General features: G+C 36.3%; 1 protein-coding gene across 1 annotated transcript in view; it reads right to left on the bottom strand.

Moving 5' to 3' along the window:
- Positions 1-3,438: 3,438 nt before the first annotated feature.
- The window catches only part of LOC104686507 (sodium channel protein type 5 subunit alpha-like), a 33,107-nt gene continuing 12,964 nt past the window's right edge, over positions 3,439-23,581 (bottom strand). The window contains exons 9-23 of the mRNA XM_039549893.1: positions 23,285-23,514; positions 23,009-23,161; positions 22,362-22,715; positions 21,160-21,612; positions 19,775-19,894; positions 19,243-19,357; positions 18,438-18,592; positions 16,501-16,674; positions 14,889-15,026; positions 12,443-12,697; positions 11,483-11,536; positions 10,432-10,573; positions 8,371-8,471; positions 7,313-7,577; positions 3,439-5,528 (exon numbers count right to left, since the gene is read on the bottom strand). Coding sequence (XP_039405827.1) covers positions 4,534-5,528; positions 7,313-7,577; positions 8,371-8,471; positions 10,432-10,573; positions 11,483-11,536; positions 12,443-12,697; positions 14,889-15,026; positions 16,501-16,674; positions 18,438-18,592; positions 19,243-19,357; positions 19,775-19,894; positions 21,160-21,612; positions 22,362-22,715; positions 23,009-23,161; positions 23,285-23,514 — 3,704 coding nt within the window. The 3' untranslated portion in view covers positions 3,439-4,533. The remainder of the gene's footprint in view (positions 5,529-7,312; positions 7,578-8,370; positions 8,472-10,431; positions 10,574-11,482; positions 11,537-12,442; positions 12,698-14,888; positions 15,027-16,500; positions 16,675-18,437; positions 18,593-19,242; positions 19,358-19,774; positions 19,895-21,159; positions 21,613-22,361; positions 22,716-23,008; positions 23,162-23,284; positions 23,515-23,581) is intronic.

Here is a 23,581-nt window from a genome sequence, read left to right as displayed (position 1 = left end):
TGATAAATTCTGCAGAGACTGCTGAGACTGGTAGTATTACTGAAATACTGCCTCCAGTTCTACCCTCTTCATTTCAAGAAAGGTATGAATATATAAAAGAAAACTTAGAAAAGAGTGAATTTTTCTGGTGATCACTTTAAATTGTCTCTGAGGACAAGTTCTACCCAGTATTTGGACAGCAAGGTAGGGTGGATGTTGTCTGAAATCTGACTTATGAATATCTGACTTTGGAATGCTCCTGCATAAACCCAACTTCCCTGGAACCTGGAGAGGAAACTTCAATTGCTCTCAGAACTCGAACAGCTCTGCATTAAGGTAATGACGATCATTAAAATCAGCTTGGCCTGTCTTACCTTAACTCCATGGAACCACAAAGCAGACAACTGCAACAGAGTTGCCCAAACAGCTAGATTTTCCTGAGGAGTTGCCAAAACACCTCTATCGCTCTTTCAAAAGTCTCTGAAGATCCATAAAACCACTTACTAAGTTGATGCCTTCACATATTTTCCCTGGAACTGGCAGAGCAAAGAGTCAAAACTTGTGCCACCACATTCAGCTCTGACATTTAGCTCAGTACCTTCATCCAAATATATCTAATGCATGAGGGTGCTGAAGAAACTTGCAGAAAGAAAACTGACATGATGCTGTGGAAGTCATAATTTGGTTCCCAGGGGTGGGCAGGTGAGAAATCTCTTGTTAATTGCTCTAGACTAGGGACCAGAAGTGCATATCCAAAACAGTATCAATTGATAGACTCCCAGGCTGTTGATTAAAGTGTCTGTTTAGCCATAATATTTAAGTTTGAAAAGCATGTGGCTGCTGCCGGGCTTGCTTTTAGCTGGTGGTTGTTAACGAAAGTATTTAAAGACAGTTCCTGCATCTTTGAAACTTTTACCATAAGTATTGAATAATTTGTTCTACTTGGCTCCAACACAACAGATCTCTTCTCCATCACTTCTAGCCATAATCCTGACCTCTGCCTCAATCTGCTGCAGCTGCTGGGTGTGCTTTTCTTATGGAAACATCACTCTAAATATGAGTTATAAAAGCACATTTTGGGATGTCTTCCTGCACCACTTAAGTTGTGAGGATTTCGCATACTGAGAGAAAATGTTTAGCTGAGTGACACTGAAAGTGACACTGCAGATGACACACTTGTCAAGCACAACAACCTCTGGTAGGTTCAGTGGTAAAACGAAATGATGAGATTCTCTTTCTGTACCTTTCATAGCATCACAGAATGATTTGGGTTGGAAGGGACTTTAAAGATCATCCAGTTCCCACCTCCCTGCCTTGGGCAGGGAACATTCCACTAGAGGTTACTTCTTTTCAAATAACACATGGGGTCTCTTTTAAGTCCTGAGGAAACACTGGACAGTGCAAACATTGCAAGGTGAGCAGTAACCGAGGAACTCCAGAAAGTAAAAGGACAATTTCCACAAAACCTTTGAGGAGCCTGTGCTGAGGAATACAGTGCTACCACAAAAGTAGGAAAAAACTCTTACTTCCCAGAGGTCTGTTTCACTCTATTTCTACACAGGAACAGTGACATGTGGACATGTAAAACAGAGGTCTGCACCACCACTAAAGAGGCAATGCTGGTTTGTACTCAACTGCTGGCCCTCAGAAATTCTCTGGGAGCTCTACATTCACAGTGTTTCTTGACTGGAGGGATCTGATATTCCTTTGTTTCTGCTGTTCTGTGATTTAAGTATCAAACTTCACAAATAGAAAGGAATATTCATCCACTGTGTTCCAAACATGCCTGAATTTTTCATGGAGTTCACATAAATCCAGGCAGTTTTACCTGGAGAAATTCACAGTTCCAGATGAACAGAATTGTATAAAGCTCCCCGCTGTTCACTGCTTTACCTCATCAACATTTACAGACTTCTAAAGGACTCTACATCTCCTCAGCAGCTGAATTGGCTTTTGGACAACTACAGCAGGAAGAAGCTGCAACAGCTGGATATCACCCTTCTCCTTTCAACCCTGCAACAGCCTGCTAAGGCAATTTTAATGCTTAAGCAATACTAAAAAATTGGTCAGACTTTTAAATTAGCCCCATGGTGAATTCAGGTGATTTTATATTTTGCTGAAGTAATATAATCACTCAGGATGTGAGTGAGCCAGATGTGTGATTTTGTCCAAAATTGCTGCCCCTGCAATGGAAATAAAGTGCTCCTCTTCAAAGTGTTTCTAGTTTTGGACAGAGAACCTGATGTTGCATTCAAACAGATTATTTTTAATTGCAAAGATCAGACTGATTAATGTTTTAAATTCTCTTACACGGCTTTTCCAGTCTTTCCTTCTTTTCCAATATGCAAGAACAAATCAGTCTTACCTCTTCTCTAAGAAACATTTCCTTTTACAATGCTATAGAGAAATGCTTGAAAATACCCCTCTGGAAAGTCCAAGCACACAGGAGAACAATTTTATTTCTTTTCACAACCATTAAGGTCTATCAGACACCAGAACAGTAAGAAAACAAGCACTTACTGAGAACTGTGGCTAACTTGAAAGGCCAGAATAGAAAAAAGAGAGTTGTGACACTTTTTTCTAAACAATTCACAGTTAATTTAGTACCTCTACACTGAAGTGTGCAATATTCACCTGTTTCACTGAAGACTGGCCACATCCTAAACCACAGTAAATGCTGCCATCTAATGGAACATGATCGTTGAACAAAAGCTGTTGGTTCACTCCAGAGCTCATTCCAGCTCACACCAAACAAAATTTATCGTTTTAAGTGACGAGCATCACTGTGCATGAAACTGTCCAAGCTGGACAGGAGACAGGCCCACCCAGCATCTCTGCATCCCACTGCCCAGGGCTGCTGACCCCTGAGTTCTCTTGAGAGCTCTGCAGACCCTCTTCAACAGTGTTTTTATCTAAACAGAAGCTGGTTCTGGAAGTAATCTTAGAATCACTAAGGTTAGAAAAGACCCCCAAGGTCATCAAGTCCACCCTTTGAGCATCACCACTAAGCCCGAGCACCAAGTGCCACATCCACTCATTTTTTGAACACTTCCAGGGTTGGGGACTCCACCACTTCCCTGGGGAGGCTGTTCCAATGTTTAACCATAATAAATCTAATTCAAACTATCCTGTATCCGAGCTCTTTAACTTTTAGCTTTCCTGTGCCTTTATTTGTCCTGAAAATAGCTTAGTTTTGACTATATTGGTCATATTTTAATAGTCATTAACATGGTAAATGACAGTAAAAATTCATTACCCTATTGCTCCTGCTATTCTTGGCCTGAAAATGCTAAATCTTTTCTGACTTCCAGTGAAAAGCAAAATATATTCCGTTTTCTTGTGCTAATAGGTAGCTACTTTGGAAAAATTATATTACTGTTGTTCTACCTCTCTGATAACAGATTACGTCTTATAATAAAAGAAATTAAAGATACTTCTTACAAAACAGACAAAAACATGTTAAGCATCTGAAGTATTTATTGAAGAATCTAAACTGGTCATATTCCAAACTGCAAAAAAAAAATCAGTAAAATATTAGTACGCATTGTTCATACTTTTTTTTTTCAGAATCAATGAAATAAATGCTTTTTCTAACTTTAATAAAAGTCATCTCATAAGATTAACTTCATTTCAGATTACTAAGTAGTGCTTTCTAGGGATGAAGTATAATGATGGAATTTTAGGTACAATTATTCTTTTCTGGAAACAATACCTCTTGCATAATGTCCTTTGACTTTGGTAACTATGATTACAACAATTTTCATACACTGAATGATACAAAGAACAAATGATGTACAACTTTCAGGCACAGGCAACTGAGGATGATCTGCTCAATCTCTTTAGGTGTTTGTGTAAAGACACCCCAAAAATTCTTAGGCATAAAGAAATCCATTCAAAGACATTAGGAGGAGGATGGTCCCAAAACCATCAAAATTAGAGGCTGATTATACTGAAGTGCCTTGAGTGAGCTCTTTTACAGAACTGCAGTAATTACTTAATTTTGCTACAATAAAGCCTGTTTGGAAAAATTGGATCTCCCTAAAGAGATATACATTATTCTATATCCTTCTGTGTTTATAAATACGTGCTTACAACTGATCTTTTACAGATTTCTTCAGTAAAAACATGAACTAATATAAAAATGACAGCTGAAAGAATTAACTCACCAACTCCGGTAGCTGACGAAAAAAAATTCCATGGTTTGATTTTCCTCTAATATTTATGACATAGTTGTTCAAGTCTTAATTGCTTTAAGGAGCATTTGCAAATCCTAACAATTACAATACTTAAAGGCTGCCATAATTATTCTAAATTTAGGGTATTATGCTCTGGGATCAAAGTATTGTCTCCATCTGAAAATAAGTGACATTGGTTTAATTGGAAATACTGCAGCCTGGGGCAACCTTATGTGTCAAACCTATTGCTGTCTGTCTCAGCAAAGCCATCATAAAATAAAGGGAGGGATATGGAAGAAGCAGGATGTAATTTATCCATCTTCCTACCATTATTTTCATTAAGCAGTGATGCAAGAAGACTTTGCTTGTCCTGTAGATCTCATTCAAAGACAGCACTGTTATGTTTACAATGCTTTAAGGATAAATTTTCAAGAGAACGTTGTCTCAAATGTCTCCTGAAGGCCCTTTGAATAATAAGAGCTGACACTTCCTCTTGTTTTCTTCTAAGGGTAGAAGAGATTGGGCTATAACTACTTTTAGGTGGATTGGCAGCTACGAGCTTTTCTTCCATGTTTAATTCAAGATTATCCAGATCTCCAGATTCTCCCAAGACCCTTTTAGTGAGAGCCAGCAAGATATCCAAGCAGTGGATCTTATCTCCACTAACTATAGGGATGTCCATGGATATGAGTTGGATTTTATTGGGCTTTGGGATGCGCAAGGGGTCTGCCAGTGCATCTGCAAAGTCTGAAAGAGCAGAATAATCTATGAACTGCGTTGCCAGAGGATCAAACTTCGCCCATGTCTCATAAAACATATCAAAGTCATCCTCACAAAGAGGATCTGTGCTTTCCTCAGTGGCAACACTGAAGTTCTCTAAAATGACAGCTATGTACATATTTACAACAATGAGAAATGATATAATGACATAGCTTACAAAATATAAAATACCAAAGCCCCTATTTACACAATTACTTTTCTCTGTCCCTGTTAAATTTAATTTGGGAGCACACGCATCAGATTGTTTTAGCACAGGGGCCAGAAGACTATCCCAGCCAGCTGATGTTGTAATTTGGAAGAGGCAGAGAATGCTACCACAAAAGGTTTGGAAGTTGAAAATGTTATCAATCCCATCCTCCAAGCGGAGACAGGCAAAGTTTGCCATGCCCACGATGGCATATATGAACATAATCAGGAAGAGCAAAAGGCCAATGTTGACCAGTGCAGGAAGAGACATCAGCAGTGCAAAAAGAAGAGTTCGAATTCCTTTGGCTTGGCGAACTATTCTCAGGATTCGGCCAATTCGTGCCAAACGAAGAGTTCTCAAAACCGTAGGGGAGAAGAAAGTTCGGAAGACTTCAGAAACTCCAAGACCTTTGAAAGGAAAAAGAAAACAAAATGTTGTCAGGTCAAGTTAGTCAAATTAATGTCTGTTTTGTTATATTCTGTGCTTTAGGTGTTGGAAGTAACGCTGATCATATTACACTGCTCTCAATACAAACATCATCAATTCTGAAACTGCTTAGGAAAAAAGCTTAGGTAAAGAAAAAAAAATTGTAATATCTTTCAATATTAAAGAGTTATCAAGATTTTTGCATAGTTTGGAAGCTGCATTCTCCCAAGTTTCTCTAATTTGGGAGGTGAATTTATGCATTCATTGCTCAAGTACCTAAAAAATCCTTTAAAACCCATTCAGGTCCTGTGCTGGCAGCTCTGGGGCTGTCTCTGAGCCACTGTCTGAGTGCTGCTTCTTCTGCAGGCCTAAGCCTAAATGTGAGACTTTGACTAATGCTTAGTACTCAAATGAGATCAGAGAAGAGCAAGAAGAATATAAAGGAAAATGGTCTCTCAGTGTTTATTCCCCATAACAGCTCATTGTATGACCCTACAGAGTAATGACACAGTAGCAATGAAAATGATTACAAACAGATGAGTTAAGAAGTCATCATTTTTCTGGGTTGTACAGGATGGCAAAAGGCTACCATGCTTAGGCAAGAAGCAGAGAACTCAGAGCAGTTTTTCTTTCCCATCCTTTATTATATGATATGACCTGAGCCTGAGTAGGAAGAACAGACAAAATAAACTGGATGAGAAACTAGAGCTATGTATGACTCTTTTCAGAGTAAATTATAAGCATCTAGTCTTATTTAAAGAGCCAAGAAAAGACAAGCCAGTTTTAATAATTTTTTTCAGTCACAAATAGTGACACGAATAGATTGGCATTGAGCAACCAAGTTTTCCTGAGCTTTCTAAATCTGCAATTGGGCTCTGCCTTCTTAAGAGGAAGTCCTGGAAAAATTAAATTAATCCCCATTTTTGATGCAAACGTATTTGTAACCTACATTTTCTTTTACTGTGAAAACAACAGCTAACGTGACAACACGTAAATTGAAAGCATAAAAAGTTAGACAACAGTTTAAGTACAATAACTTAGAAAAGATGTTACTGAATTAAATTAATATTCTGTTAATTCCTCAATAAAAATCATACTTTAAAAAATTGGAAAACTCCGTTTACCTTTTAGTACTCTGCAAAAATATAAGGGAAAGCAAAAATACAGCCTTTTAGAAGGAATCACTCAGCAGATAGTTTGAAGAAGTAAAATGGATCTAGAATTTGTTTATCAAACATATGTAGGTGGTAACTTCATACTGGAATTTGAGTTAATATTGGTGTTGGAAAAAGGTCCGTGGACTCCGGCTCGGGGAGGAAGAAATTGCAGTCCAGCCAATATGGTTGATAAAAGCAAGCTCCCTTTATTAGCAATCTAGAGACACTTATATAGTATCCCAGCTTGTTAACTCTTAAGTGGCTTAAAACTATCCAAGCACATTTCTGCTTCTACATAATTAGACTACATTGGCAAGCTTCTACAGTTATGTTATGATTAAAAGAATTCAGAGTTCACCCTCCCCTCTCTGGGTTTTATCTGCACAGCTGCAAATCTTCAAACTCCCTTCTTGTTCCCAGGCCTGTTTCTCACACAGGGATTTTCTCATGGAGACAGTTTCTCACACTAACCTTTGCTTGCAGGCCTATTGCTTGTACAGTTCTTTTATTGATCCCATAATTCTATCAATGATCCATGTCCCTGATCCTCTAACCATTTCCCAACATATTGGTACAACACATTACCTGACCTAATGATTGATACTTACTCACTATTGAAAGGACCACAACACTGAAATCAAACACATTCCAGCCGCTTCCAAAGTAGTACTGCCTTAAGGCCAGTATTTTTATGACACATTCTGCAGTGAATACAGCCACAAAAAAATAGTTGATTTTATTAAGAACATCCTTGGTGCCCTTCTGGTTGTTTTCTGCCATCATAACGATCATATTTAGACAGATGAAAATCACAATGGTGATGTCAAAAGCTTTGTGAGATACAATGTCAAACAACAATCCTAGGAATGCATTCTGTGGGGAGAATGAGAACTGCTTAATGCCACTTCTGAGACCCAGCCTGAATTCAAATAATAATCAGTAATTTGTGCTTAGAAAAGGAATTCAAGATAACATAAATTTAACAATAAACTACTAGAAGCATTTTTAGGGGTTTTCTTTACACCCTCAAAGAAAGGTCACAGTACTTTCAGTATTTTCAGGCATTGTGCAAGCACATTGGCTTAGAAAAAAATATACAGCAGGAAAACATTCAGAGTACATTGTGATTGCTCTTTTAATAGAAATACTTATGGATGTAGATATTTTAAGATAAGCAATTCTAATTAAAATGTCATAAGCAGGAAAAACTCTTTGTAGTTACTATGCGAAGCCAAGCCTGGAATTAAATTTAAGAAAACCTAAGAAATAAAGCATAAGATTATTTAAAAGCAAATAGCAGCCGTGGGGCATGTACTACTCTGTATTCATTCTCACCTGCAATAATCCATCTAGTTGCACAAGCAACATCATGCAACTTAAATAACCCAGATCATGTTATGAATATCAAATACTTAATATGACCTGGTTTGAAAAGTTTGTACATTTGAGTAGCTGATAAATAGGTTGTAAATTTCCTTAATTAATACCCTCAAAGATGACTGTGTTAGATGGAATTTTTAAACAAAAGAGAGTAAAATCTAAATACTATATTGAATGAGGAAGATGAGGGGCTCTAATGCAAAATTTATTTCCCAATGCCTGCCTGCTGAGTTGAAATATCATCATCCTTATATCCTCTGTCATGTTCTACTTAAGGCGGTCTCACCGATGGTCTTGGGATGGGTTTTTGGGGTTTCTTGGATCCAAGTTTTTTTAGGGCATTATAGTACTTTTTCTGTTCCTCAGTCAAAAATAAATCTTTTCCACCTAAGTAAAGAGAAAGAATAATGTTGTTCAGCTGAAATCAACTAAATAAATACGAGCAAATTTACGTAAAAAAGAGTAATTTACAGCTGTCACAAGCAGGACCTAAGAGAGCACAGAGACCAAATGTGTCTTCACCATTTCTCCTTTTGCCCTTGATCTTTGATCTGATCTGGATTTGATCATGAAAGTCAAATCCAGGCAGTGATCCCAATTCAGTTCTGACAAGTGTGAGAGCCTTTCTGAAGTTTTGCAAATCTATTTCCTATTTTCAAAATTATATACGATTCATCAAGAAGTAAAATATTTTATAATTTTGGGAAAGGTAGAAGCAGAAGTCCATTGCTGGACTAGCAAGTAAATGGAGGAGGATGAATAAGCACTTTGGGACCATGTTCTACAGGGGGTTCCTGGCAATGAATTTCTTTTTACCATCCACACCACCTGTATTACTGAGCAATCAGTTGGAACCCAGTATTCAGAAGGCATTAATCATAAAAGCATTAAGTGATCAGCATTTTGTACAACAAAATTGCTACAACGTTCAGCAGGGCATCCACCATGTGCGTCATTTCATCAAGACCTTTAAAAATTCCACTTAACTTCAATATATGGAATATCAGTGGAAATCCCAAAGAAGAAAAGAAATGAAAGAGAAAAATTAAAAAAAAAAAAAGTCAGTTACAGCATGTACTAAGAAAAGAAAAAAGTGTTACATCCACATAAACTTCTAGCAAATGTTCAAGCTTATAAACTACTTAACCTTTTATCTGTTGGGATTATTGTAACTGGGACTTTGTTATAAAAGGAAATTCTTACAGTGAAGTTGGACTGCTTTTCCTCAATCCCTACACATCCTTTCTCTGTCCAAATGCAGAGAACAGAAGAATTTCTTGTGGGTTTTATTTCTATCTTTCTCTGCCAAAGGCAGTAATGCTTTGACACTTGGTGTATAAGTCAGCCTATGGAAATACTAAATGGCTCCTGTAGAGATTCTGTCTTCCAAAGGGGAACATTGAAATTGTAAACCTCCTGTTGGGGTCTGCTTTTTTGGTATTTTTTCAAGGAGCAAGATGCTTATTTGTTGTAAGACTTCCAAGTGGATTAATAGACACAATTTCCCTTGATACTCTGGATACTTTAAGCCCTTAAATAAGCCAGGACAGAACTCAATTGATAAATAAGCTTGGTACAAGGAAGGTGAAGTATTCCAGGGAGGCATGATTATTGCTTTTCTTTGCTGCATTTTCCATTCCAAGATTTTGCTTTCCATTTCTTACTGAATAACAAGAACAGGGAATATAACAACTATGAGGAGAAAAGTGGAAGCAGTCAGTGCTTCTTGGGCTTTAAGCAGCCTTTAAATTTCTACACAACCTCCTCCTGAGGTCATGGCTTGGATCCCAATGCAGAATTTTTTCAAAACCCCAGTAAATTGATCTGTAGAGGTTTATTTTATAGATTAAGAACTTTTAAAAATGTAGCTAGTTTTAGAAGAAGTTCTGATTGACAAGACCTTTTCAAGGTTCTTTACCAGGAAAGCAGAGGTTAGTCCTTCCATGAGTGTCTCTTGATTACCCCGCTCACATTTGTGAGGTGTTTAGTCTCAGCAAAAGGGTTATTCTGTTTCCCAAAGCAAATCTTCAAAGCTGAAGAAAAGAATTCCACTCTCCTGTAGCAAAGTCTAGGTAACTTTTTTGACTTCTCATTTCTAAAGCTACTCTCTCCTTCCTCCTCATCCTCTACTTAGAACAAATTAAGGACTTAGCACGAAAACAGAATTTACAGGTAAAAGCCTTGAGGAAAAGGGGATTCCTGTTTTCAAAACTTGGTTTGAAATGTTATTATTTTAAATTTATCTAGCTAAATAGTTATTTCAAAATGTTAGACATCTAGATGTTAAACCAGCATTCGCTTAATCAAAGTGGCATTACAAGAGACTCTGAGTTAGCTCATGTAGTACTTATCTTTTTCCTTTGATGGTTAAAATTGCTGATAACCACTCCAATGAAAAGGTTCAGCATGAAGAAAGATCCAAAAATAATGAAAACCACAAAGAACACATACATGGATAAGCGTTCTTCAAACAATGGCTGTTGATCAATCTGTTAAAAAACAAATCAGACCAGAAAAATAATGTTGGTAAAAATGAGATAATCACAGCTTTATAATTTCCAATTTATTATAGGTCTTTTTATTGTAATGAGAGATAAATTACTTCCACACATTTAATCTTTATCTAGATGTACAAGTAGAACTGTATTGTTCTATCTTGTTACGGTTTGTAAAGATAATATATAAACAAAGACAAATCCTGCTCTAGCAAATTTTTTAGTAATAAATAAACAGTTCCAATCAGAAGGGACCCTGTGAATTCCATGATTAGAAAAACAGCTCAGACTGTACCTAATGGTGAACTTCCATCCTTTGGAATGCTATCCCAGGCAAGAAGCAGTTTAAACCAGCCATACAAGGAACAATATTGTTAGTTAGCAGCTATTTAACTACAGTCAAGAGTACAGCGATGGAATGAGTGAGAAAAAATGCAAAGTCAACTAAACATAGAAGAGTTAAAACACATTGTACTAGTATGAGAGTGAGAAACAGCACGTGCAAATGGGGAAGAAATGGTGAGGATGTCAAATGTAGGCAAGAAAACCTTCTGAAATAACTGCTAAAGCTGCAAGCTGTTTCAATTCTACTGCATATGTTTTAAAAGGAAGAAAATTTGCTTCATAGGCACAGTCATATTCTGTTTCCACATCAGACCTATGCAAAATTTTATATTATCTTGCCCTCTTTTTGTTTGGTGTCACTCTACTGTGATCAGTTTCTTTTATCTAAGTTTCAGATACTTGGTACTCCAAGGATTATTGTTTCACCGTGTAGTTTGATGCACTCATCCACTTGTATTTTTGACCTGATGTTGCAAACAAAGCTGAAAAATTAGTTGTACAGATAGAAAAGGGAAGAAGGAAAGGGAAAATAACTAAAATTTCATTTTTGTGACATACCTCACGTGAATCTACTGCTGCATACATAATATCCATCCAACCTTTAAAAGTTGCCTGGAAAAAAAATGCAGTTTATAATCACTAAGAAAAAAAAATAGCTGTTGCTGATATAAATGTGTTAATAGTTGTGGAAAAAATGAGCAATGCGCTATAAAAAATATGCATCAATTCTAAACATATTCTTGGAAGTATGATTCACTGGAGTTTAATAAAGAGAAAAAAAAAATCCTGAAAAGAAAACAAAAAAAGGTGATTCATGTCAAATGTGTCTTAAAGCTTACTCTTGTTAAATTGAAATTTTTGTAAAAAAAACCAAGGAACACTAAAAAGTTTCAGCTTAATTAGCAAATATAACCTAAAACCATAAAAACAATTTCTAAGAGAACAGCAGATGGTTCCATTCTGAAATTTTTATTCAACATAGAACGAACACTTTGGAGGATCCAGAGCAAAGACCTTCATCTAGAAAAGATACAGGGATAACAGAGACTTTTAAAAAATGCCTTTCTCTCCTTTGTTGTGGTATTAGGAAGCTTAGTGAATTAGCATCCCAACACTTCAGGACGCTTACAACAAAAGAAAACATAGAATTCTAAATAAATTGGTCCATGAGTTTTCTTTCTTATCTACTCTGAACCAGAGAGAACAAGAACAACTCCAAATACAGTAACACGCAGACTATTTCAGGCTTAGTTTCTTAATCAAAATTAAAACAAAATTGTAATTTAAAACAAAATTGAAAAGCTATGAAGCAGAGTTCTCGATTTTAACACAAGGCTGCATATGTCCCAGAGTTCTTTAGGAGGAACTGAGCAGCTCATAGATAAGGAAAATACTCATGAAAGCTAAAAAATCCCAAGTTTCAGTGAGATAAACAGAAGCATAGCAGTGTCCCTTGGTTGGGCTGCTCAACCCATTCCTTGGAGAAAACAAAACCGAGCATGTTTTTGTAGAACTTACCACTTGGAGAAGAGCCAAGTATCCCATGCCAACATTGTCAAAATTTACAACATTATTTGTCCATGTCCCATTGTAGGAAATACAATCAGTTTTGTTATTAATGAGAGTAATATTTCCTTTTTTGAGTATGCATTTCCAAAATCTGTTTCCGAGCCATTTTACTCCTAGAACGTTAAAGAGGAGCCAAAAGACAACACAGACGAGCAGAACGTTGAAGATTGAGGGGATGGCTCCGAAGAGGGCATTCACAACAACCTGAATGAAATGAATGAAGGTAATTAATTATTTGCATTCAATAGATCACTTTCCCCAGAAAGCCACTGATTTTTTCTGCTTCTGTATCTATTGAGAATTTTCATCCATATAATGACTAATAGATGACAAAGGTACAACCAGCCCTTGGCCCAAACTCATGCTTGTCTTAACAGGTAATTTTTTTGTATTTGCCTTGCCTTTTTTGAGGAAGTAAAACAGAGGGCAACCAGAATTCTCCTTGAGTGAAAGAAATACATAAGATTATGAGTCTGTAGTAGCTAAGGGACCTAAGAATCAGATACAGCAGAATGGGTTGCATGATCTGCATTTACAACAATGTCATAAATAACCCACTCCTTTATTTTGGATGGGTTTTGTATGAGGACAACAATCCTTTCTTTACCCTTCTCTTCTCCGGACAACAAGCTCTCTCAGTTTCTCCTCTTCAGTCCCCTGGTCATCTTGGTGACCCTTTGCCGGACACTCTCCACTTTGTTAATATCTGCCTTACCCTGGAGACCCCCAAAATAAATACAACACTCTACATTCAGTCTCACAGGTGGCAAAAACATCAGCAAGAGAATTGCCTTAACGTGCCCAAGATGTGGCAGATCTTTGTTGTTCTGGTGACAAATGTTTAAACTGCCGTCCACCCCCGGGTCTTCTCTGCAAAGGTGCTCACTGAGAGTCCCACAGTCACCTGTGGTCATTCTAGCTCAGGTGGAAGATTTTGCTTTTGCTGAACTTCCTGAGGTTTCTGCAGACCATATCTCCAGTCTGTCCAGCTTTCATTGCTGAGCAGCCTTGCTCCCAGTCTATTAATTATCTGCTCAGCCCCAACTTCACATCATCTGGGAACTTGCTGGGGCCAATTTCTACCACATTCTCCCGGTTGTTAATTAAGCCATTAAGTAACATTTGTCCCAGAAATTACCTCTGAGCCACCAATAGGCAGCTGCCAGTTGAACTTCATCCTGATGGTCTCTGCACACTGGACCTGGCACTTCAGCAAATTCCTCCCTAGCTCCTAGTTCACCTATCCAAACCAGGAATAACCAGCATCTGAGACCACAGATGGCTCTTTCCTCCCTCATCCATTTCATAATAAAAAATAATCAGGTTTGAAAGGTAAAAAATGCTCTTCCTAACTTCACTCTGGCTGTTTCTAACTGAGTCCTTCTTTCTAACTGAGTCCGGCTTTCAGGAGGTTTTTCTCTATGTCCCTCCCAGTGCCTGAAGTCGGTGTCTCCTCACATTCTGTGATGTAACACAGATCAGATGATTTGCATTATACTATTTTTTAATTCTCCCCACTGACTTTAAAGATTATAGACAGTTCACTCAGAGCAGTTTTTAAAATGGAGTTAAAAGAAGCTCCTCTGCTATTAGTAGTTTTAAAGGTTTATTATCTTTCAGATCCACCTTGGAGAACCCCAAATGTGGCACATGAGCCTGTCTAGCAATGTGTCAGGTGAGTTGACATAAGCATAGCAGTCTGAATAACGGGAATTACAAGAAGATGTTTCATAAGTGAATAATTTCCACTGAAGCCATGATTTAATTAATCCATTTTCCCAGTTTCCAATTTCTTGCCTCAGAAAATGAAAAAAAATTAAGGACAATGTGGTCATTACATTTGTCATGAAGACTGATAAGCTACAACTTTCACAGTATAGCTTTCTCTCCCATATTACAGTTTGTTTTCTGTAATAATCTGTATATAGATTCTTATCTATTCACAAGTAATTAAAAATAGTTCCTATTATTTCAAGCACATTTATTTATTTATTCAGAAGAATTTTCCAAATACACTGGATGAAATTTTTCCATGTCTAAAATAAAACAAGAACAGGTTTCAGAAAGCTACAAGTCTAATGGAATTCTTGTTTGGTTTGTTCTGCCCTTTACACTGAAATCAGGAATATGGAAAAAGGTTCCATTATTCACATCATTATATGTAATAATGTTCTGGTAGAACATAATCATTTTATTTCTTTAATTTATTCGTATTGATAAATTTCTGTGAAATTCTTAGGTGTTATTTCAAAATAACAACCATAAGATGTAAGTCGGTAATTCTGAAGCATCTTAATGCCATCAAGTCCCAAAAGAGACACTCAGGTTTTAATTTTCACAGAAATTTCAAAAGCAGCTATTATAAAATATTCACCCAGACTCCCAACATCTTTACCTTTATCCCTTCAAATCTTGACAGAGCTCGGAGAGGCCTCAGTGCTCTAAAAGTCCTGAGAGATTTCAGGGTGGTCCCAGAGGAACAAGATGATGAGTCTTCAGAAACAGAATTTCGTCCCCAGGAAACAAAGGACAGCTGTGTTCATTGAATTGGAACTGGGATCATTAAATGGCATACAAAATTTTGTTTTATTTATATTAGTAGACAATCCTAAGATTACAGTATCTTTCACCACTAAGTCAAATTAGGAAAATACACATTCAAAATTATCACAATATAATTTTACTTCATTCTTTTCTAATATATATTAAAAAAATGGAATTAATTCTGATTTTTTTTAAACAGTTCATATAAATTTTTTTAATACTAGTATTACAATCAAATTGGTAACTGTGATACTTTCATACATTACCAGACCAGAACAGTTTTTCCAAATAAAATATTCCCATTTTCTACATAGTTATTCTCAACAGTGCATACAGTAATTTGTTATCATAACTTAGGATGGTGATGTGGAAACAAAAAAATATTTGTAAAAAGACTTCTGGTTCATTTTAAGTTTTTTTAAGAGAGAAAATTAAACGAAAACATTAAGAAGTTGTTTCAATAATAAAGATTTTTTTTTCACTGTTCATGATTTGTCTCGTCCCCTATTTAAATTTGTCATCTCATTGTTCAGCCATTGGATATTTCCATGCTTATCCTCTGTTTTGGACTGTTATTTATATTAGAAAACTGTAACTGTTGAAGTCAAGCTGTATGTTCTTTACAAATAGTCATAATATTAGATGTCTGTGTTGAAATTTCCTAATACTTTCAATTCTTTCAATACAACTTTCAATTCTGACTACCCTGAGGCTATCAAAAGCCACTCTGATCCTACAAGTCACCTGTTTAGATTTCCTTATTTAAAAATATTGAACTTCAGAACTGTCCCAGTGTGATGTTGACCAGCAAAAATGTTTCATTTTTATACAGCAAGATTATAATATTTAACATTTTCTACATTCAGAGTAAATGTATATGTATTGAACACTGCACTTATCTCTTGGTGATTCCAGCATTTCTCTTTAGGGCTATACAAAGTATTTCCCTGTCTTTAACTCACTGGTAAATGATTTTTCCAACCATACTTTTCAACTGTCTTTATCATCTAAATTTCTTCTCCTTCAAGGAAGCAACTCTTTCTTTTTTCTGTTTCTAAATACCAAAATCACAGAATCATGTAATGGTTTGGGTTGGAAGGGGCCTTTCAGATCATCTAGGCCAGAACAGTCAGTAGCTTTGCATTCTCTATTGTCTTAATCAATTTATTCTAATTTTATTTCTGATCACTAATTGAACTCTCTCTCTACAATTGAAAAGATTTTTAGAGCCATCAAGATTCTCAATGATAGTGATACCTAATAAAAGTTTCTTCAGCAACTTCTTGAATATTGCTGAGAATTTCCACTTAAATTTGTCCTAAAGCCTCTTTGAGTTGAAGGTTTTTCAGCTTTTGGAAACTGTCTTTTACACTTGTATTATTCATAATCAGAAATTACATGTAGTTCTCTAGATAGAAAATATCAAAAATCAAAATGTACGTCAAGCTGAGTATAATACTTACACACACAATGACGAAGTCAAGCAAACACCAGGAATTTGTGAAATAACTGTGCAAACCAAAAGCTACCCATTTCAGAAGCATCTCCATAAAAAAGGTGTAGGTAAATATCTTATCAGCATAATCTAGGATAATTTTCACTTTTTTCCTCTTCTGCAAGTAAATATCTTCAAATGCCTGGAATTTCAGAGTTCAGTTTTAAAACAAGTCAGTAATTTTACAGAAGATTATTTTTTAATTGTACAAGAATACACAGTATGGCTTATTATAACCATTTCATATTAAATTATGGACAACCATCACTTAGTTTTATACTTAAAAGCAGAAAACTAATTTTTTAAAATAAGTACAATCTCATTTTCACATTGGAAAAATCCCATACTTTCAGGTTTTTATGTTCAACACTTCAAAAAATGTCTGACGAGGGTCAATTGTGGCTAAAAAATTTTGGCTTCTCAAGATAGTTGATAATTTTGAAGGGGCTGATCTAAAATTATTCACAAAAAAATATTGACTTGAATCCATTGACCAGTGTCTGTCAGACTCTGACCTTCCAAATGAGTCATCTTGAGCCAGCCTGCAGAGTTGTAATACAGGTATGGAAAAATTTGACAAACACCTCATCTGCAACTGCTCAATCCTGGAGTTGCATGTTTTTTCACCTAAACCTTGACCTTAAGGTTTTAGGAAAATGTTTCATTGATTGCTGTTGTTCACATCGGTGCTTGCTTATGTTTAAAGTATTTGCTGCCTTGCTAATTTATTTTAAAGTTTTTATCCTGCCAATCTATTCCAAATTCCTTTTAACACCTCTCATTATTTCCTCACCAACCCTTTCCAAATGTCTGTATTTTATCTTTCATCCACTTCTCCCCTGCTTTTCTGAGCATTCTTTCTGTGATCACCATCTCATTTAATTTCACTACAAGCCATGGACATGAGTGATGGTCTGGTGCCCCTTCATTTTAGCTGGTTCAGAAAATTTCATATCATTAAAATTGATAAACAAGCAAAAAATGGACAAGTCCCTTTTTGCAAGAGGACAAGTGTATCTTAGAAATGGGAAAGTTCTCAACACTGCAAGACATCTTTGCTGTCAAGAAATTGTTACTGTTTTGTTATTTTGCACCTGCGTACCCAATTAACTTTTTGTTCAACTTAGTTGGATCATACAATACATTAAAAATAACTCAGTTTCCTTCCTTACTTCAGTTTGGTTCCCTATGAACACAGAGGAGCCCTCACTGGAATCCCAGGGAGTTCCCCTGGAGGTTTTGTCAGGGGAATTTTCAAGCAGACAGTTCAAATCTATGGTTCAGAGAACAATCTGAATGTAATGTTCACAGACCTGACTTTATCTGGAAATTCTGACATCTACCACACAGACCACCTTCAGACTATTTGGTTATGTTCCTTCTGCACTATAAAATGTTTTATTTAACAAGTTACTTTCAGTAGACAGTGAATATACTTTCAAATCAAATAAATCTTCCCTTATTCTTCAGGAGAAATGGATATGATGAGAGTAGTAATGAAACATTACCTCACTACCAGTTCACAGCCACCTTCACTTTTAGCTTCTGATCATAATGTTTGGATGATTTTCAATTTACATTTTTACTGAGCAGCCAGCTTGCTTTACAAATTTAGAAGTGCTCTTATTTTTTTCAAGCTTTCCTAAGTAATTTCAGACTCTGGTTTAGCCTTGTAATTAACACAAAATGTAAAGAACTATGTTCAATGAAGAACTATGATTCCATATATTTAAATCCATGTGTTTAATCCAAGTGGAGGAAAGTATTATGACTTCTAAGGGTTACATTTATTACACTCTTGTCTCTCCCTGGGGAAAGGAATGTCATAGCAGAAGAAATCAATCCAATACTGTTCCTTTACTGACAAAAATTAATTCAAAAGTTGAGAAATTAAATGAAATTTACCAGTGCTGCGCTGCTCAATACTATCATAAAAACCATAAAATATTCAAAACCACTATGGTTAACGATTCTGTAGCAGGTTTTTCTAAAGTTCCACCAAGTTCTGCCTGGAAACTTTGTGACATCCACTACACAACATGGGAAACTCTCAACACAACCTGAAAAGAGAGAGAACAGCATATTGGTTCAATGGAAAATGTTGAGATATGGATCTAGAAAGTACAAAACATCTAAAAAAGGGCTTCTACAGATTATAGGAAGAATGTGCTCTTTTATCTATGAGGTGATGCTGTTGTTGAAATGATCTGAAGCCAAAGAAAAGACAAAATTTTTATGCCAAAATAATCTCTTTTAATAAAGCACATACATGGAATAACAGACAACTTCTTGTGCCCTGCTGCAGTGAGGCTTGTGGGCACAAAAGAAGCCTTTTCTTCTTTAAAAATGTGTTTATTTCTGCATTTTTTAATTTTCTTTTCTTTTGAAAAGAGATAGATACTACCTAACTAGTAGCTAGGTAAATTATTATTTTTACTGATTCACTTTATTGCATTGCAGAGACATTACAACTGGACTCTCTGTTCACTGCTCTGCACCAGAAATACTCTTCATTAATCTGTAAAGGCAGCAGGATTGAACCATGAGAGTCAACAGAGTATAAGGAGATGTTCAGATAATCAAAGGCAGATATCCACACTGGGATGAGCAGGCAAACAGTTCCTGCTAATCTGGACACGTTCCAAATGGATATCTGTGAACACTGGTTCATTTGGCGTTAGTGCAACATCAAAAAAAAAAAGATTCCTACTTTCTGCAAAGCAGTCCTTAGGCAGCTGTGAGTTTTTAGTTTGGGAAAACATTTCCAGAAGAACAACTGGATCCACAGTGCTGGCTTCAGAAAAGCTACGGACACCATGATATTTCTGGACAGGAGAAGGAGAAAGAAAAGAATTTATTTGCTTTTCATTAATAAGGTTACCAAACCTAAAAGAAATGAAAATTATCATCTCCTCTCCCCCACCAAAAGAAATTTGCTGTGTATAAATTATCTTAATGTTGCTGAACTACCAAAATAAGTTACAAAGAATAGGACAGAAAAAGCCAATCCCTACCCTTGCTTCCATTGATTTAACTTAACAAGTTTCTTGGTTCCTTTTAGTCATCTATGCTGGATTTGCAGGAAGGGAAATGTTTAGAAAAGGTTATATTATGCTACAATTTTAGAGAAAACTCTTGATTTCATCAGGCCAATCTATTTTTAGAGATACAAACCATGTCTCAAAAGTCTTGAAAATGGGAAGGCCCAGCATATTCCATAAAATGATAAAAGTTGTAATTACCTTTTGTTGCTCTTTCTTTGGGGGTGTTACTGTGAAAACATTTACATTTTCAGAAGTCCCAGAACTCTGATTGAAGCTTTTTGAATTCTGCCACTGTTCTCTGTGTCTTAATCTGTCTCCCTGCACGAAATAACGTAAATCAGTTGATTTTCCACTTCTTTTTTTTCCTAATAGTCATTCTTAAAAGGCAAAATGATTTAATAGAATGTAAGACATCCTTGAAGTTTAGACCCATATAATCACAGAATGACTTGGGTGTTTGGGTTGGAAGGGACCTTAAAGATCATGTAACTTCAACCCCTTTGCCATGGGCAGAGAATCTTTCACTAGCAAGTTTTTATTTTTGTAAAAAATTGAACGGTTTTCCTAAAATCCTTGTAAAAGAATGATGCTTCCAGTTATAGGCAGAAGTTCTAAGTGATCAGAATCAGTTCTCAGTCCTTTTGCCACTACAAATCCCAAGAAATACCAGATTCCACTGCAGCAGGGAATGAATTTCTGTCATCAAATGCTTACAGGCAAGATATTTGAAATAGCCACAGATGATTCTAAGGTCATCAGCAATTTTTTGCCTCTTTGAGAACTTGTCCGAAGATATTCCACTGATGATGCTTCCTGATAGAACCAAAACTATACAAAATGGATCCTAGCAGTCCACCTAGACACTGACCCTGTGCTAATCCGTCCAAAAAGAGATCCCTCCAATCCTAACAATTCTGTGATTCTGTGAAAAGAGTTACTATAGCTCCTGGGCCTTATTTGACCATCTCGTGTGGGTGTGACAGACACCTGAAATATCTCCAGTATCCCTAAATGCCTCTGTACAGCTGTCATGGCAGTAAAAACACCTCGCTCACACACAGAAAGACTTGAGCTTTATCCTGACCAACACAACAAAATCAAGAGATATAAAGGGGAGTCAAAAGTACCATGCAGGTGAACAGGTGATTAAAAAAAACAAACAATCCTAAGAATTTATTTTTTTAAGTTGTAGCTTCTGTTTACATTCCCTTTGGATTCCGTGCAACTGAGAAGCAACATATAATCAACACAAGAGGCCTGCCTTCCAAAAAATCCAGGTGTAAGGCAAAGAGACAAAAAGAAAGAATGTCTGTCTTGATCAAACTTCATTTCTCAATTGACACTAGTAAATGGAAACAAAACAGTCAAAAGCAGAATTATGGATATCATTGAGGAGAATGATGAAAAAGTGAATATTCAACGTAACATTGAATAACCAAGACTGTTTTGTATCCCTTATACTAGAAGAACAAAGAATGTAAAACTGCAGAAATGACAGAAAGTGTAATATTTACTGTTAAGCCTTTGAGATTGTATTTACAGATGCAAGTCATAATAATTTTTCAAATATCAATATTCCTTACCTGTTTTCTGTATTCTACAGCTGTGTGTAAAATGTGCCCATTATCACCTTCGTTGGTGTAAGTCTCTGCTGCTGTAATGGGAACACAGGTACTGTGGCTAGTCAAAATTTCTTCATATTTCCTTGCTACTGAGGAACTGTCTTCCACATGGTAACACTCTATGTCAAAGCAGCTGTTGTCTATATATTTTCTGACATCTGTCATGGCATAATTAGTAACCTCTATGCCTTTCCCAGAAACTTCTGCCAAAGCTTTTTTTTTGTCTCTTCTTCTGAGGCTTCCTCTCATTCTTTTGCAGCAGTAATCCCAAATTCTGTCTTTCACAGCCTTCAGGCTCTTGCAAATTTGTGCAATGGCAATCTGATATTTAGTCCCTTCTCCAGGCCCCTCTTGTCCCTCTTGGTCATCAGTGTTGAACGAACTCAGCAGCAAGGCAATGAACAGGTTGAGCACCTTAAAATAGTTAAAGTAAGTTGGAGACACTATTGCTAACAGAAAAGACACTTCAGAGACCCTCAGACTTGCTTTCATTAACCACTACAATGAAATTATTTACTATCATGCTGGACTATTGTTATAGCTTGAGATGGCTCCTCCTGGAAGGAATGGCAGGAGAAAAAAAAGGAAGGAAGGGAAAGTTTGGGTATATCAAATCTATTTTCACATGCTCTGATGTCCATAGTGTATGAGGAGGCAGACATGTAGAAAAACAGCAGGCAAAGATGAATTTTAATTACATCACCATCAAAAAGGATCTGGTATAAACCAACAAAGCAAGCAGATGAAAAAGATTTTGTCTCCCTGTATATTTACATTCGAATGATCTAGTGTAAACCCAAAAATCTGGGTATTGTAAAATTTTGATAACATGAGGGCAACTTGTTAAGCATTAAAAGCACTGAACAGTTTGGTTATTTGGTCCCATCAATAAAAAAGAAGAAGACATCTGACACCAAATTATCATAAGCTCTGCACTTCTATACCCTGGCTAGAAGGAATAATTTTATTTTGCTTCTGTGTCTGGTGTGAGAAAGAAAAAGACAGGGGAAAAGGGAAAAAAGGAGACAGAACAAAACCAGATGTCAAGTGACACCCAGAAAAGAGAACCAAGTGAATACTTTTCAAACAGTAAAGTTTGCCTCCAAAAAAACCAAAGTAACTGTATGCATTCAGTAGGGACTGAAAATTGACTTGAAACTCACCACCAGGTTTCCTAGCACCAGGACAAGCAAGAAGATGATGAGACATTTCCTTTCTCCAGCCACTTCCATGCATTCCCACATAGTTTCAATCCATTCTCCACATAATATTCGGAATACAATCAGGATTGAATGACTAAAATCCTTCATATGCCAGCGTAAATTTTTACTGGTGTTTATTTTATAGTATTTTGTGTCATAATCAGTACCCAAAATCTGCATTCCTACTATAGCAAAAATAAATACAGTGATTGCCAAAACCAGAGTGAGGTTACTCAGCGCACCAAATGAGTTAAGAATTATTTTCATAAGAGTACTTAAGGCTGGCCAGGACTTTGCCAATTTGAAGATCCTGAGCTGTAAATAAAAGACAAGGAAAAAAAAAAAAGTTAAAAAGAGCCTAGGTAGCAGAGCACACATGAAAATCAGACCCTGCATTTACCATGTCTTTACTGCAGTAATATCATCATTTTTTCCCTGAAGAAGACCTTTTGATTGTTTTGATGCCATTAAAATCACTCCAGTTAAAAGCTCATGTTGTCTTACTATTTACCAACAAAGAAAACAGATTTAACATACTCATCAGTAACATAATATGAGGGTATTTCACTATACAACACATGTACTTTTAAGAAATTATAAATAATTACCAGCCTGAAAGGTGACAGATTTGTTCCAAAGCTCGCTAGGCCAATCAAAACAACCACGCTATCAAAAACATTCCACTTGTGCTGGAAATAGTAGTAAGGATCTAGAGCAATGATTTTCAAGATCATTTCTACAGTAAAAATCAGGGTGAAGACCTGGAAGGACAAAAATGAGATTCAGAAAAAAAGTCACTGAAAAAGTCTGCGTCCTTACGGGAGTGTCCCAGTATAAATACAGGGTTATAACTCCATTTTCACTCTAACATAGACCTAACTTACCTGGTCACTTAGAGAAATCAGCTGTTGGTAATCTGGTTCCATGCCAGGGTACTCCATAGCCAGGAATAAGGTATTCAAGATAATGCAGACCATGATTAAGAGATCAACAAATGGATTCAAAATTATTAATTTCATCTTCTCTTTGACTGCTCTCCAGAATGGACAACAATTCCAAATTAGATACTTCTGAGGGAAATTTTTCCAAAATGTAGGACAGTTCAGTTTTGACTCTGGCAGACAAAGGAAAGTGACATATGAATAATCCTTTGTAGAATATAACCAACCAAAGAAAAAGAC

Source organism: Corvus cornix, chromosome 2, assembly GCF_000738735.6.
Source record: "Corvus cornix cornix isolate S_Up_H32 chromosome 2, ASM73873v5, whole genome shotgun sequence".
Lineage (NCBI taxonomy): Eukaryota > Metazoa > Chordata > Aves > Passeriformes > Corvidae > Corvus > Corvus cornix.
This window is presented reverse-complemented; position numbering and strand designations above follow the sequence as displayed.